Source organism: Danio aesculapii, chromosome 15, assembly GCF_903798145.1.
Source record: "Danio aesculapii chromosome 15, fDanAes4.1, whole genome shotgun sequence".
In the NCBI taxonomy this organism is placed as follows: domain Eukaryota; kingdom Metazoa; phylum Chordata; class Actinopteri; order Cypriniformes; family Danionidae; genus Danio; species Danio aesculapii.
In genome coordinates, this window is record NC_079449.1 from 15,248,514 (window position 1) to 15,263,124 (window position 14,611).

The window sequence follows — 14,611 nt, forward strand, 5'->3', positions numbered from 1 at the left end:
TTAGTTTTAACAAATGGAAGTGGATTGAACATAAAACAATTAAGTTGTCCTCCAAAAAACTCAAGAATTGGGTTGTTTCAGCTCTATTTAAATAAGTAGTTTGAACAAACAACAAATGTCATTCTTTGCGTGTAAATACGTCAACTACATGTCCCGTATCGTAAAGTGTGACCTCATTAGTTTGCATTAATTACATTTCTTAAAAGCGTAGTTGTTCAACCTTGAATTATTTGATTAAAATGCTTTAAAAGTCAAAGTCTCTCTCTCTCCCTCTCTTTCTCTTTAGCAGTAACTCCTCCTCCAAACCATCAGTCTAACAGCTATACATTCTTCCTCTCCTTCCACTCTTACTCTGAATGACTTAGTCACTGCATGCTGAGGCTTCCCGTTGCCTGTGGGGATTTTGGGGAATTTGTGATGACAGCACCTCTCCCTCTGCGGAGGAGTTGCTTTGAATATCTGAGAAGAAGAGGAAAGAGAGACGATATCGAGAGCTAAGGACGTCCCAATGCATGTTTCCAGGTTTTAACAGGACATTAGGCATTTTTCTGGATACTCATCGTGACCATGACAGGTGACAGAGTTTGCAGGACATTCTGAGGTGAGATGTCATTTGTGTTGTGTATTTATTAGTAAGTCTGTTTGTTGGACAGAGACGTCAGTGCTTGAGTGCAGGTGGATGACGGTTTAAGTTACCAATAAAGGATACTGTAGATATTTTGAAGTCAGTTTTGATTAGAGTGTGTAGTAAATTAATACGCTTAAAGGTTGATTTGTTGTTTTAAATAAGAAAGTGAAATTTTGAGGCTTGCTGCAAAACATTGTTAAGCTTGTTGTTGACATCTTTAGATGGCTATGAGGTATTCGTTACTTAAATAATTAGAGCTTTTCAGAACCCGTAAGTGTTATGTATTTTTTGGTACTTTTAATTATTTCAAATGCACATCACACCTTGCAGACGGTATGAGAGTTTAACTGATGAAAATTTGTATCAAATGGTTGATTTTAATTAAAAAAAATGTTTACCTAATTATTGTTAAACTTCCATTTTTCATGCATTTATTTTATTTTTTTGGGGAGCTTATTTTTATGATTTTAAAAGTCCCTATTGAGAATTGTTTGAATCCAAAATTCTTAAGTTAAAACTTAAATTAAAATGAATAAATCAATTCATTAATAACACGTTTTTATGATTTTTTAAAATGAAAAACAGTTTTTGCATTAATTGTTAAGATATAAATTTGTAACTGCACTGTAAAAAATTGCCTTTAATTTTATTGCTGAATTAACCTGTCATTTGAACTTACATTACAATAAACTGTTTTAAAACAGCTTACATAACTTATTAAATTAAGTTAGAACATGATTAACTTAGTTTAATAAAATGCAATGAAGTAAAAGCATGTTGTCATGACTTAGTGATCATGTAATTTTTACAGCGTGTAAATGTTATATGAATAATTATACCTAAATTCTGTTTTTGTAATTATCATTATTGTTTGATTCAATCTTTGAGTTAATTTTGTTTACTTTATTTTTGACTTTTAGATGCCATTTTTAAGTACCTGTTGGGTTTTAAAGCTTATCTGATTTTAAAGTTTATAATTTTTTCAATAAAAACACTTCCACACTGTGAAAACGGATACATTGAAGTTAGTTTGGGTGAAAGTGTGTGGCAAATTAATATGTTTAAAGATTGATTTGTTTTTTTTTAAATGTCAAAGTGAAATATCAGGGCTTGCTGGAAAACATTTGTGTTCAACATCTTTAGATGGCTGTGGGCTGTGGGGTACTATAATATTTACTTTGCAGTTTAATTTTATTATTATTTTTATTTATCTATCAGTTTATAAAAACAGAAAAGTAAAAGTATACAAAAATAAACACCGGTACATCAACATATCCAGATTGTAACAAACTAAATCTGTAAAAAAATATTTAATAAAAATGATATGAATACATATATAAACCGCACATAAATGGTCATTGTGAAAACAAAGCAGTTTATGTATTTCTTGTTTTCAACATTCTTTTAATCAAAAAGTCAAGCTTTATTCTTATTCTTATTTTTTAAATCTCGTGGTTGCATATTGATAAAATAGGAAATAGGATAATTTTAGCACATTATGTCTCACTGCTGCACCATTTAAAATCTTTTTAAATGGGAAATGAAATAAAATACAATTATTTTTCTGGGACATTCCTTTTCCAAGTATACCTTTTGGGATATTGGGCTTATCTGATTTCAGAGTTTTATAAAAAAAAGTTTTAAAATACTTCCAAATAAACGGTTAGGTGACAAATTAATACATTTAAAGATTAAAGATTTTTTCAAATGATAGAGTGAAATTTGGAGGATTGCTGGAAAAATTGTTCAACATCTTTAAATGTCTATGTGTATTTTGCATTCAATATTAATTTGTTATTATTAGTGAGTAACTAACTTTTGAAAGGTAATGGTAATTAAAATAAAATAAAATCAATTATTTTTCCAGGACATACATTTTTAAGTACCTGTTGAGATATTGAGCTTATCTGATTTCAAAGTTTCACTAATTAAATTAAATTCAATTCAATTCAATTCAATTCAATTCAATTCAATATCAGAGAGAGAAAGTATGGCATACATGACCTGTAAGACACACAAATTATTCTTAATTTTTAGGTATGACAACATGTTTCTAGCACATTTTTGCTATTTATTAAAATAACATTAATTGATTAAAAACATTAATTATTTAAAACATTAAATAAGAATAATATTAATATAATAATGAAGTTTTAGTTTTCAAATGTTAGTTGTGAGACGTTCATGAAACATAATTCAGTTCACATCAGTCGCTTATTCAGTTTTAATAACTCAATAGAAGTTGAAGATCTTTTTAAACACTTTTTATGTACTCAGACGTGTGTGTAGGAGAAGCAGGATTACTTCACCTTCCACGTGCCAGTAACTCTCTTGCTCAGTATGTTTTTACAGGACTGTTACAGTTCTGTCGAAACATACGCCGTGTAATGAATTAATAACAATCTCTGCAAAGTAAATGGGAATGGCGGCGTTAACAGTCACTCACAGTGTAAAGTGTAAAGAAAACACCACTCGGTCCTTTTCATGTCTTGCAACACTTTGCGCTCAACGAGAAACTTGTAGAAGACTTGAGTGACATTCACAGTGCAGAATCCTCTTTGGCTGTTTGGATCAAGTCTTTTATACAGCTGGGAATGAGGAGGCCTCCTTTTTCTGTGGCTTTACAGAGAAACGGGCTAAAGGAAAGGAGGTGAGAGGACTAGATCAAATCAGGGTTACACTTGCAACACTGCTTCTCATGAGGGACAACGTTTTCTCTTATTGGGAGCAACTGGAAGTAGTTTAGTCAGTAGCAGCTTTACAATGTTTTTTTACTACTTGGAATCCCCATTTTTCTAAACAAAGTAATGAAACAGGGGTTAGTGACAGGTTGTGGTTGATGATTATAACAAATTCATCATAGACAAGGGCATTGTGCTTTGTTTACGTTTGTAAGGGTGCTTTGCAGAGGGTTTGCATAAATTGTTGCCATGTCCTCTTTTTATAGACACTTTGTAGTAAATCTTTTGGCTTTCAGTTTATAGAATTAATAAAGTAGGAATATGTAGGCCACAATTATTTTGGTATATGGTTTATTTATTCCAGAAGAAGCATTTGGGTTTAATTATTCACCTTGCTCTTATTTAGTGTTTTTTTTTTTTTTGCAAGATCTGGCAACCCAAAAGAGCAACACAGGCTCATTTGAATACGTAGCCTTGTATACATTTCTAGAGAGCGCGAATTATGTAGCCAGAGCTATGTATGGCTGCATTTTGTGTTTAAAACGAATGCTTCAGGGCGATATGACGGCGCCGACGGCTTCTGTTTCTTTTTGCGCTTTCAGCTGACCACTCACCACCGTGTGGACGGCTTTTCCCCTGTTACCAGTTTGCCCAGTAGCTCGCCGAATATGTTGCCGGACTTGAAATGCAGAAAGGAGTTGATTGCGACGACAGGGTTTGAGTCCGGCGAAGAACAGTTCCAGAAAGTAGGTAATCAAAAACAAAAGTCAAAAAATAAAATAAACTAGTAAATAACAGGGTGAGAATGTGGTAAGATCTGACAACGTAGTAAAAATCAGACAAGAGCTTTTCTTTTTCTGGATTGCTTGAGAAAACACTGTCGTTGGGTGTTGGGGAAGGGGGTTGGTGGGTGGGGACATCGGTCGATTGGTCAGTCAGTCACTCAGTCGACAGCGGCCTAGGGTGGATTTACTGGAGAACAGCAGACACGAATGGCAGTCGCTAAAGAAATTTCAGATCTGAAAAAGCATAGACAGCACACTCTAGTGAATTTGCGAAAACAAAAACTGCAAAAGAAAGTACCTCCCGGGATGTATTTTGCACTCTCAGAAAAATTTATTCAGGAGTACGTATCAATAATGAATCCTTTCCTGTGATTATATGAGCATGTTTGTATGTCTGTCAGAGTGTGTGTTCTTTCAACTTCTTTACATGGTCTTGTGCTGCGGCATTCGGGATATTTGCTTACAATTTTTTTTCCGTAGATTAAAACAGTTTGACTTTATAGCCTGTAGCTTCAAGATTGATAACAGCATTTAACAATATATGAAAGTGGATCCACTAAATTAATATTTTGTGTCTATAGAATGTGACTCAAGTTTCAATGCTTGAAACTATTCGTTAATACAATTTGATATCTGCTTTTATATGGGATATGTGGGCCACAATTATTTTGGTTCATAGTTTATTTATTTATTTAGATTTTTCACCTTGCTCTTATTTAGTGTTTTCTTTTCTAGCAAGATCTGCCAACCCAAAAGAGATGTACAGTATTTCCTTTCCTGTGATTTCTTGAGCATGTTTGTGTATCACAATATATATATATATATATATAAAATGGGTGTGTGTATGTGTTCTTTCAAGATATAGTTTCAACGTCTGTGACAATGGTTAAAAAAAATATTCGTTAATACCATTTGATATCTGCTTTTATTTTATTCATGTTACAGTGACACAATGACTTGTTGTGGTTGCTGATTATAACTAATCCACCGTAAACCAAGGCAGTTTGTTTCATTTATGTTTGCAACGCTGCTTTGCGGAATTTTCGCTACAAGTGTTGCCATGTCCTCTTCTTATAGGAAAAGCTTAGTAAGTGACTTTGGGCTTAATTGATTCAGTTGATAGAATTAATAAAGTAGGCATATGTGGGCCAAAGCTATTATAGTATGTAGCTTATTTAATTTTAAGACAAAGTAGTTGGGCTACTTTTTCCACCTTTCTCTTATTTAATGTTTCCTGTCTAGCATGATCTGGCAAACAAAATAAGATGTACCTCTTTCCCTGTGATTTCTTAAGTGTGTTTGTGTGTATCAGAGACATTTTAAAGTCTGTTTACTCTAGGTTATATTTGATTAGTTTGATTAGACCCTACTGTTCATGTGAATTTGATGTCAAACCTTGGCATCAATTTGACATCCACACATTGATGCTCTATTGGCCACCAAAATAACGACACAAAAATTCTTATAATATAAGTAACTTATTATTAGTCTAAAAGCTCCCATTTCAAGTTCCAAATTTACACTGGATTTTGGATCCCTACAATTTATTTGAACTGCCATTATGTCAAAACAACATAAAATTGACATCTAACATTAGCATCAAAAAACACCTGAAAAATTTGTTACAGGGCAACTCTGTAATTGATTTTTGATGCCAGTTTTTAACCCAGGCTCATTGCGGATACGTACCCATGTTTACATTTCTGGGGACAGCGAAATACATAACTGGAGGTACAGTATGTCTGCTCACAGTTTTTGTTTTTGCAAATCCACCAGAGGCCACTGTGTACGCACAAATTCCTCTCGCACCTCATCTTCTCACGTAAATCTACCAGAGGGCGCAATATACACTTCAGCTGACCAGGCCAGCTTGCTGTGCACTGAATGACTGACCGACTAACCCCCCCACCCCCTTCCCGAAACCGAACCAATAGTGTTTTCAAAAGCAATCTAGAAAAAGAAGAGCCGTTGCAGCCACGTTTTTTTTTTCAGGCTGTTGTTTATTTATTTTTCTATTAATTTTTTTCTTTGCTTTTACCTGGTTTCTGGAACCGTTCTTTGGCGGACTTGAACCTCGTTATTGCGGTCAACTCTGCTCAGCGTCCCAAATCTGCCGATATACGCAGCGAGCTACTGGGCAAACTGGTAACACTGGAAATGCCATCCGTACAGAGGTAAGCAGTCAGCTGGTAGCACTAAAATGAACAGAAGCTGTCTGCAACATCATATCACCTCATAGCATTCATTTTAAAGATGAAATACTTACCTCTGGCTGCATAATTTGTACTCTCCAGAAATGTAGAAAGTGGTATGTATCCACAATGAGCCCCCGTTACCAATTTTAGATGTCATTTTGACATCAAGGTCAATCATTGGTTTGGTTTAAAAATGAAAAACATATAAATAGCACAATGTTCTTTCACCATGCAGTCCAAGATGAAACAAATCAAACTAACTGGTTCAATAATTTCTGATTCACAGTTTTCTCTCCCATTTATTTACACTTATGAATTGCATTACAAGACCTTCAAATCTGCTCTGTTGACTGTAAAGGATGTAAATTCTACTCTGCTGTTTAACAAAATGACGTTTATTGACATTCTAGTAGTTTGAATTAATATATTGTGTAAGAAATAATACAGAGAGAAATAAGTCTGTAAAATAACAGAAAAAGCCCTGTCAGTTTATTTCCAGGATTGTGAACAGTGATTTACAACACCAATACAGATCGTATATCACTTCAGACGATTAAAAATGTCAATAAAAGTCACCTTTTCAAGCTTTTAACTTCAACAGTTGTTGGAGGAACGATCAAAGGTCCCATAATGCAATTAAAAAGCATAAATAAATGAAAGAAATTATTACAGAAATACAGAAAACTGGTAATTTATAGATATTCTTAGTGTATAAGAGCAGAAATGAAAGCTTCTTCTGTTTGTATCTACAAATTGTGAGCTTATTTCACAATATTAGATCAACAAATTGAAAAAGATCCATGCATACATTCACCCATAGACTTCCATCAAAGAAATCAGGAAATTGACAAAAGGCATGGATAAATAAACCATTTTTGCATCTTCTTCGTCCACTTGTCATCCGATCATCCAAAACAAAACCTAATACAGGTGAAACCAGGGCCAACTATTCTTTGCATGCGTTTCACGTGCACGTGGGACGCTCTAGGTGGCTGTGAGCCACTGACCTTGTCCGCTGTTTGGTCATTGTTCTTATCAGCTTATAAAGGTTAAAGCCCTGAGGTTTTGTTATGGGTAGGTGTGTGTTTTCTTTCTCTTGATGAAATCGGACCATGTTTTTGTGAGTGTGAGCGTGTGTGTGATAAATGCAGATTGAGAGCACAGCACAAGGCAACGTGTTAAATGTGAAGGCCAGAGTCAGGGCTTGCCAGCTGGCCCCTTCTCACATTTAACACCACAGATACAGCACACTATCTCAGATGGGATTTTCTATGCATGCTTATGAGCACACTGGAATATTCAGTATTTCCATCTGTCGATGACCACTGGAAAAAAGAAAGCTTGATTTTGGAAGATGCATGAAAGGAAACTCTTTTGTTGAAGACAAGTGTAGCAGTCAGTGAAGCATGGTTGTTGTGGTTGTGAATATTTGTTTACATCTCTTGTATCGAATTACATGCATATAGTTGTCAAACTACATAACATTTTTGATATAAAAACAAAACAGAAAATGTGTGTATATATATATATATATATATATATATATATATATATATATATATATATATATATATATATATATATATATATATATAAATATTTAAGATATAATATAATAGATAAAAATCTATTTAAAAAGGTTTGGTTTTTATTTTCTGTTTTCATTTTTAATTTAGTTTAATTTGTTTGTTGTAGCATTTTTTAAAATAATTTTTAAATATGTCTGTACTTTTTCTTTTTTGAGCACATTGTAATTGACATTGAACGATTGTTACAAAAATATATGAGTAGTTTAGTTTGTTTCTAGAGATCATTTTTATGGTTCAAAGTGTGAATATCTGTTTACATCTCTTGTATTTAATTACATGCATATTTAGTTGTCAGGCTACATAACATTTTTGATATTTAGCAATATATTTAAGAGAATTAAAAATGAAAAATTTGAATCACAGCTTCCAAAAAATGTTTTTGTAGATAAAATTTTTTATATATTTTCAAAAGTTTGTTGTTAATTTCTCTTATTTGTATTTAGTTTAATTTGTAGTACTTTGCTTGTTTTGTTGTCGTCTTTTCAATCATTTTTAAAATTGTTTGTATAGTTTTACTTTTTTACCACATTGTAATTAACAATGCAATGCAATTGTTGACAATGCAAGAAATGATGGTTATAAAAATATATGAGTAGTTTGGTTTGTTTCTATAGAGGTCATTTATATGGTTAAAAGATGTAGCCATTTTTTTATGGTTAAAAGTATGAATATCTGTTTACATGTCTTGTATTTAATTACATGCATATGTAGTTGCCAGACTACATAACATTTTTGATATTTAGCAAAAAAAAACAAAACAAACAAAAAAATTTTTTTATTAAAAAATGTTTTTTTTTTTTTTTTAAATAAATAAATATATATATATAGTGCTCAGCACATATAAGTCCACCCATCACAAATCTATCTTTTAAACACATATTTTTGATAGGAAACTATACACTAGTATATTTGTGCATATACATTAGGTTAGTCAGTAATGTAGCCAAATCTGGAGCTCATCTAACAAAATAACTTAAGATAACGGTCCAAAAACTAGTATACCCAAATTTGCATGTTATAGAAAAATATTAAATACAGATTTTAAAAAAGATGAAAAATAAAGAATTTTGTACGTTGTAATTTTTTTTTTGCAATATTTTGCATAAATTTTATTGTATTCTCTTTCAATTCCTAAATATGTTTGGTGACTGAAATATTATTTTAATAAATACATCTGTTTAATAAATTTGTTTTGTTTAAGTGCATCAAAATACATTGCCTATATTCACTGAGAAATGGATAAAAATATTCATTTTCAAAATGGGGTGTACTCAATTATGCTGAGCACTGTATATATGTGAATCATAGCATCCAAAAAAATAGTATGACTATATTTAAGAAAGTTTTTTGAGTAATTGAGTTTATTTGTAGTACCTTGCTTGCTTGTTGTTGTCTTTTTAATCATTTTTTTAATTTCTATGGTTTTACATTTTGAAGCACATTGTAATTAATAATGAATGGCGGTTACAAAAATAAATGAATAGTTTGGTTTGCTTCTGTCATTTTAGGGATCATTTTATGGTTAAAAGATGTAATTATTATTGAAGCCATTTATATTTATTTGAAAGTGTCAATATCTGTTTACATCTCTTATTTACATTCTCGTATTTAATTACATGTATATGTAGTTGTCAGGCTACATAACCTTTATGATATTTAACAAACAAAAAATATATTTAAGTGGATTAAAAATGATGAAATTGAATCACAGCAGCATTATATTATCCATTATCCATTATTACTTCATATAAATGTAAGTCTTTTGATGATATGCATCTTTTTTTTTTTTATGAAAAACAAATTTTCCCATTTTATTTTTAATTTCCTCGGCCACCACTTTCCACACCACAGCATTCGCTTCTGGAATGATCTGGCCTGTCAGATACACTTCGCGTATTAAACTGATCAATCTGACAAAGCAAACCAATCACGTCTTAATAAAGCGCCAGTGAGTGGCATGATTTCACGCTCGTAGCCCCTCGATAGAAACATCCTGCCAGGAATAATCTTGGTCTTTCACAGTTCATCTGTCTAGATGATGTTCTTGAGCCAAAGTGTCAGAAAGGAATGTTCTTTCTTTTCTCCACCAATCAGACTCTTCCTCAGGATTAATGTGTGTTTTTGCGGACCGTGTTTTGGGGGGGGGGGGTTAATGAGGGGGTTAGCAGGATCGCTAACCACAGCCTGGTCTGGGACATTTAGGTCGTCTGATGAATGGACGGGTGCATTGTAAATCAGCCACTGGAGAGCGAAGGGCTGGATTCCTCATAGCACTGATGTCACCACCGTCGTGCCTTCAACAGATCCAGACTTGAACGCTCTCAGCCCGAGCCAGATGTTCAACCCCTCAGATCCCCTGTTATTCCCTCCTCTACTTGTGCAAGAGTCCCAGTTATTCCCTCTCTCTCTCTTTGGGATGCCGTTATCCCTTTTCTGGCTCTGTGGGATTCGCTCGTAGAAATTCAGGTTCTAAAATAGTTTTGATGTGATACCATTGATTTTCTTGGGTTTTACAACTTTGCTCTTTTTTTGGGTTTCCTAATGATACATTTTTCTTTTTTCCTGATTTTCTTTCCTGATTTTCTTCCGGATGCTCTGGTTTCCCCCACAAGTCCAAAGACATGTGAATTGGGTAGGCTAAATTGTCCGTATGTATGTGTGTGTGAATGATTGTGTATGGATGTTTCCCAGTGATGGGCTGCAGCTGGAAGGGCACCCGCTGCGTAAAACATATGCTGGATAAATTGGCTGTGGCGACCCCAGATTAATAAAGGGACTAAGCCAAAAAAGAAAATGAATAAATGAATGAATTTTGCTGCTTGTTCTAACTACTTATTTAAAACTAGTTAAAACAACACAATCCTTAAAGTTTTTTTAGGACAACTTAATAGTTTTATGTTCAATACATTTAAATTTGTAAAAGGATTTGTGTTGGGACAACATAGAGGAATTGTTTGGAACCCAGCATTTTTTTACAGTGTATATGCTGTTTTAATATTGGTTTGAATTAGGACTGCGCGATATATTGGCAGCCATATCAATACTGGTCATTCATTCATTTTCCTTCTGCTTAGTCTCTATTTCAGAGGTCCCCACAGCTGAATGAACCACCAACTATTCCGGCATCTGTTTTACGCAAGGCAACATGGTAGCTCAGTGGTTAAAATCGTCGCCTTACAGCAAGGAGGTTGCTGGTTTGAGTCCCAGCTGGGTCAGTTAGCATTTCTGTGTGGAGTTTGCATGTTCTCCCCATGCTCGTGTGGGTTTCCCCCACAGTCCAGTGACATGCGCTATAGGTGAAATGAATAAACTAAATTGTCTGCAGTGTACATGTGTGAATGAGTGTGTATGGATGTTTCCCAGTACTGGGTTGCAGCCGGAAGGGCATCCGCTGCATAAAACAAATGCTGGATAAGTTGGCGGTTCATTCCGCTGTGGCGACTTCTGATAAATAAGGGGCTAAGCTGAAGGAAAATGAATGAATAATAATAAACAGTTAATTAAATAAAGATCAGAGATCAATTCAAACTTTTCTGTAGGTTAAGGTTCAATAATAACAGTTTTCACTTTAATGAATTTGCTCTTTGGGTTTGCAATCATGCAGAAAAAATGTAAAATTTATATTTATTGGCCAATGTACCGGTTTTCAGCCTTTGAATCCAAAGAATTATTGGTTATCAGTATTGGTTAAAATATTCCATATCGCATCCCTAGTTTGAATAATCATCTGTAAAATAAGTAGGTTTTTCCATGTAATACCACAAGAAGCACTGATCTGTTTTGAATTTTTGTTGAAATTATACTTCTGCAGTTCCATATTATCTCACAAAATAAATAACTTAAAACCATATAAAGGGCAATTCTGGTCTCCCAGTATGATGAAGTTGTTGATTAGATGCTTTTAAAGTGGATAGTTTACCAAAAAAATGTATATTTGCTGTTAATTTACTTTCACCCTCAGGCAATCCAATGCCTTCAGCAAAACAATTTTTGGAATGAAACTGTGGTTGTTTGTGATTCAGAAAATCAGAGTTAATGACTATCAAACCTTTTAAAGTCAAAAAACAAGGCCAAAACAATTACAAAATTAATTCAGGTCCTGATGATACATTGAGGCCTTGGAAAGCTAAATGATAGGTTTTGACTGAATGACCAAGGATCACAATTTCAGCTAAAATCTTCTTTAAAGTTTTAATTAGGAAGAAAAGTCGCCTACACATTGAAGGGCCTGAGGTTAAATTAATAGAAGTTACATTTTTTTAGTGAACACTGACTTTACGTTTGCTAAATTAGTAAACACGTATTTAAAAATATCATCAAAGCATGTAATGCTAAATTAATTACAATTTCTGTTCTTTCTTTTCAGGATGATTAACACAAAGCCCTGATCTGCACAAAGAAACCCGTTCAGTCCAAATGGTGGAACATGACAAACATGGCAGTTTTTGGGATAATACAAAGACTTTTCTGGATATTCCATATGCCTAGCTCCAAACAGTAGACATGAACATGGACAATCCACCCATGATGACTTTAGAAGGGCGACGATGTTCAGCGCTCAAAATGACTTTCTCCGGAGAGCTTTCAATGGCAGACTCAACCGGGGCTTGTAAACGGACCTTAAAAAACACTCCTAATTCAGTCATGGATGATCCTTTGGAAGACCAAACCAAACTGGAACTGAAAAATAAAAGTTTGTTATACAGAGAGATCAGTCAAACTGTACCATCACAAATCAGCAAAGATGGCCCTTGTCTTCAAATCTCAAATCATCTCACAAAGGAAACGACTAAAACATGCATCAAAAGCGCTTCAATATCAGATTCAATATCAAGTCCAAACCTCAAGTTGAATGGAATTTGTCATGAATCTCACATGGAAAGCCATTTTTTGACTACCTCAGGTAGTTTTCTGACCAACAACGTTGATGTTGATCCCTCAAACGCCTCATTGACCTCCTGCCCTTTCTCCAGTTCAAAAATCAGATCCGTTTCAGATCCCGCTTACTCTTTTGCATCCTCTCCAGTGGGACCGTCCCACCTCGAGCACCCCTACTCTGCTCCTTTGCCAGTCTCCAAAGGGTCCGATCTACCCCGAATCATCAAACACAAGCCCAGCTCCATTACCTTTGCAGATTACAATGACTTTTTGGGTTTGATCCAGAACTCTAGAGCCACTGAGAGTTCCGATGCTTTTGAGACCTCTTCTGAAGATGAAGGCCAGGACGTGGTGTTCCATGATGATGGCAATGAGGTTTTGCCCAAATGCAAAGAGCTTCTGGCTTGCTCCAGGAGAAACAGGGCTGGATTGGAGAAGCTGAGGAGTAAAGGAACCTGTGGACAAGGAGTTGGAGAAGAAAGATCTGGAAGCAAACCTCCACTCACCAGCAGCAGCAGTTATGAGGCGGAGGAGGAGAGCAGCAGCACTGAGGTGATTTTTATTCAGAATTGCTTTCAATTCAACACATACACTCAAAAGTGTTGTTTGCTGTTTCTTCAAACTTCTTATTTAAAATGAGCGGAAAATTAACACAATTCTTGATTTTTTTTTTTTGCAATAACTTAACTTAATTGTTTTATGCTTAATCCACTTGAATTTGTAAAAACTAATAAGCTAACTTAATTCCCTCACTTAAGGAACCCAGCACTTAATTATGGTGTATATTCATTCATTCATTCATTCATTCATTCATTCATTCATTCATTCATTCATTCATTCATTCATTCATTTATTTATTTATTCATTCATTCATTCATTCATTCATATTCCTCAAGTGTTCTAGTTTAGGTTTGTTATCTGTAATACTAAATGTTAAACATTGGAGATTAGTATAGTCTAAATGGTTTAAAATATGGTAGTATGCTTAAACTGTTTATTGATCATTTCAACAAAAATGGTCATGGGAAACCTGCATTCTAAAATAGTCAAAAAGTCAAGGCAACAAATATATTTATGTAGCTTTAACTTATTTAAAATTATTCACACTGTAAAAAAAAGTTGACTCAACTCAAAATTGTAAGGCAACTTGCAGCTGAGCTTTTTTGAGTTGACTCAACTTTCAACCCAAGTACTGCGCTTGACTCGTTTTAAGTTGAGTAAACTCAAAAATGTCCTGAAGCTGGTTGCCTTAAAATTTTAGGTTGAGCCACCTTTTTTTAAAGTGCAGGATTCAACTATTTCTTTTAAGTTATTGAAAGTTTAACTTAATGTTTTAGTCTTAGTTTTATTGATGTAAATTGAGATGACTAGAAAAGTTAAATAAAATATAGTCATTAGGAATAAATTTCTTCAAAATATAGATTTTTACTATTTTTGTTTTGATATTTATTATTTTTTTTTAGCAAGATTAGTGTTTTAGATTAAAACATTTGTAAGCCATAGTTGAGGTCCAACTCGTGAATGAATTGTTATTTCGAGTTGATTTTACCTTTAGGTTTAGTCTTATCTGTGTGAATGCAAAGTAAACAAGGACTAAATATATCATTTTCTTGTTTGGTCTTGACCCAACCAACCAAGAGAACTGAATTACAGGTGTAAACAAACCCTAACCCATTCGTGATGACAGTACATTATATTTTTTCTAATTATTTTACAAGATGCTATTTAGCTTAAAGTCCAATTTAGAGGCTTAATTAGGTTAATTTGGTAAATCAGGCATGTTTGGTTAATTAGGAAAGTCATTGGGCAAAATAAATAATACCTTTTCCCGATTATAAAATATAATGGGAAATAA

General features: G+C 33.8%; 1 protein-coding gene across 1 annotated transcript in view; it reads left to right on the top strand.

Annotated features, from left to right (window-relative positions):
- The first annotated feature begins 339 nt into the window (after nucleotides 1-339).
- Nucleotides 340-14,611, top strand: part of stard13b (StAR-related lipid transfer (START) domain containing 13b) — a 176,841-nt gene continuing 162,569 nt past the window's right edge. The window contains exons 1-2 of the mRNA XM_056473145.1: nucleotides 340-601; nucleotides 12,245-13,308. Of these exons, the coding sequence (XP_056329120.1) occupies nucleotides 12,382-13,308 (927 nt within the window). The 5' untranslated portion in view covers nucleotides 340-601; nucleotides 12,245-12,381. The remainder of the gene's footprint in view (nucleotides 602-12,244; nucleotides 13,309-14,611) is intronic.